This window comes from Alligator sinensis, unplaced genomic scaffold, assembly GCF_000455745.1.
Source record: "Alligator sinensis unplaced genomic scaffold, ASM45574v1 scaffold215_3, whole genome shotgun sequence".
Classification (NCBI taxonomy): domain Eukaryota; kingdom Metazoa; phylum Chordata; order Crocodylia; family Alligatoridae; genus Alligator; species Alligator sinensis.
The window spans coordinates 1,008,512-1,010,261 of record NW_005842175.1 but is presented as its reverse complement, the minus strand read 5'-3'; the positions used below and the strand labels follow the sequence as shown (position 1 = coordinate 1,010,261).

The 1,750-nt window shown below is 56.7% G+C and overlaps 2 protein-coding genes across 3 annotated transcripts in view; both read right to left on the bottom strand.

The window, feature by feature from the left end:
- The window catches only part of IFT27 (intraflagellar transport 27), a 14,140-nt gene that overhangs the window by 11,089 nt on the left and 1,301 nt on the right, over positions 1-1,750 (bottom strand). Inside the window, exon 2 of the mRNA XM_025206890.1 lies at positions 1,663-1,666. Within this exon, the coding sequence (XP_025062675.1) occupies positions 1,663-1,666 (4 nt within the window). The remainder of the gene's footprint in view (positions 1-1,662; positions 1,667-1,750) is intronic.
- The window catches only part of CACNG2 (calcium voltage-gated channel auxiliary subunit gamma 2), a 97,537-nt gene that overhangs the window by 94,530 nt on the left and 1,257 nt on the right, over positions 1-1,750 (bottom strand). The gene's annotated exons all lie outside the window — the stretch shown is intronic.

Genomic DNA, 1,750 nt, shown 5'->3' with positions numbered 1-1,750 from the left:
GAATGCCTAAAAAAGCCCCTGGAAGAGCTCCACCCTTGGGAGATCTCCACCCCACTCCTAAACCATGTCTTGCAGGCAACAGGTTGCCCATAAGATCTCTTGACATGGCCTGTGGCTGCTGGCGAATGTTAATGATTACCTTCTAATAGCCTATAGGATCATAGGAAAGTAGAGCTGGAAAAGACCTCATACAGTCTCAAAGCAGAGGATTGTCACCGACTACACTATCCCAGGCAAATGTCTGTTCAACCTGCTCTTGAAAACTCGTGAATTGTTCACCACTCAGACCCATCAACCCCAAGAGACCCACTCCCCCCTCAAATTCCATTTTCTATAGCAGGTCTTGAGGAAGCCACTTCCTTAAGGACAGGAATGGCTGAGAAAGTCCCTGGGAGGCCTCCATCCCATTCAGTGGAGTTTGGAGAACAGTTCAATGCAGTGGTCACCAAACCATAGCTGGAGGGCAACAAGTTACCTGTGAGACCAGCCCCCTCCCCCACCCCCAACACAGCTCATAACCACTGGGGAATGTTAATGATTCCCTTCTAATAGTTTAATGCAGTGCTTCCCAAGCTTTTACTCAGCATGACACCATTTATGACCCTATTTCCTCACCATGACTCCCAACCCACAGTCCCCCACCTCCCCAGGTGCTCCTTACTCTCCACCCACAGCCCCCTGATCCTGTTAGTGCCCCCCCCAGCCTGCTGGTGCCCCCCACTTGTGACCCACAGCCTCCTGCCCCATCCCCCAGCCCTGTTGGAGGGGGGCCCCAGCTGCCAGGGCTGCAGGACCAGGCCAGGGCCCCACAGACCCTTGCCCACCCCAACAGTGCAGTGCCAGCTGCTGCCTGCAGGAGGCGGTAGCTGCTGCGGCCAGAGCGGATCACAAAGCTGCCATGGCTTAGCAGGCAGGACCTGGTATGGGAAGGCAGGGAGGTTTGGTGATGCTGCAGGGAGCCCCATGCTGGCTACAGTGAGGCACCCCCTGCCTGCTGGGCAGCAGCAGCAGTGGCAGCATGGAGTTGTGCCCCCTGCTGCTGCCAGGTGGACAGGGGGCAACTCACCATGGCCATGTGGCTGGCATGGGGCTCCCAGCAGTAACACGAAGCCTCCCATGCTGTTCTGCTGTGGAGGCCCTGGGGGAAGGGGGAAGGGCAGCAGGGGAGCCCCAAGCCCGCATCTGCCTCTGCCCTGCACACAAATCTGGGGGGGCATGTGCCCTCTTCATGCCTCCCTCCCTGGGAGTGCACAACCCCATTTTTTATTGTTATGACCCCAAATGACCCCAAGACTGGGAACCACAGGTCTAAAGGAATCTAAGAGAGCAGAGCTGGAGGGGACCTCATGAGGTTGCCTAGTCCAGCCCTGTATGCAAGGCATCTCTGCCTAAATCATCTGCAAGGCTCCTGCATGGCAGCCTGGGTCAGTTTTGTCAGGCTCAGGAAAGCTCCTGCCCTACAGCCCTTGTTAAGTGCACTGACCCAGTGCATTTAACCCTCATCAAGGCCAGCTGATCCCCAGACCCTTCCCTCATGTTGGTTACGGAGCTGCATTTAAGGAAAGTCCCCCAGTGGACAGGCTGTGAAGGATCTTAATAAACGTTATAAAAGGGAGGCTGCCTGTGGGCTGTACGTGAGCCGGAGCCTGTGTCAGTCCCCACTGGGCTCTCCCCGAGCCCCCTCAGTAGCAGTCCTGTGTCTCAGAGCAGCAGCCCTCTCAGCCTGCCTGGGCTGTGGCTCTAAATCCTT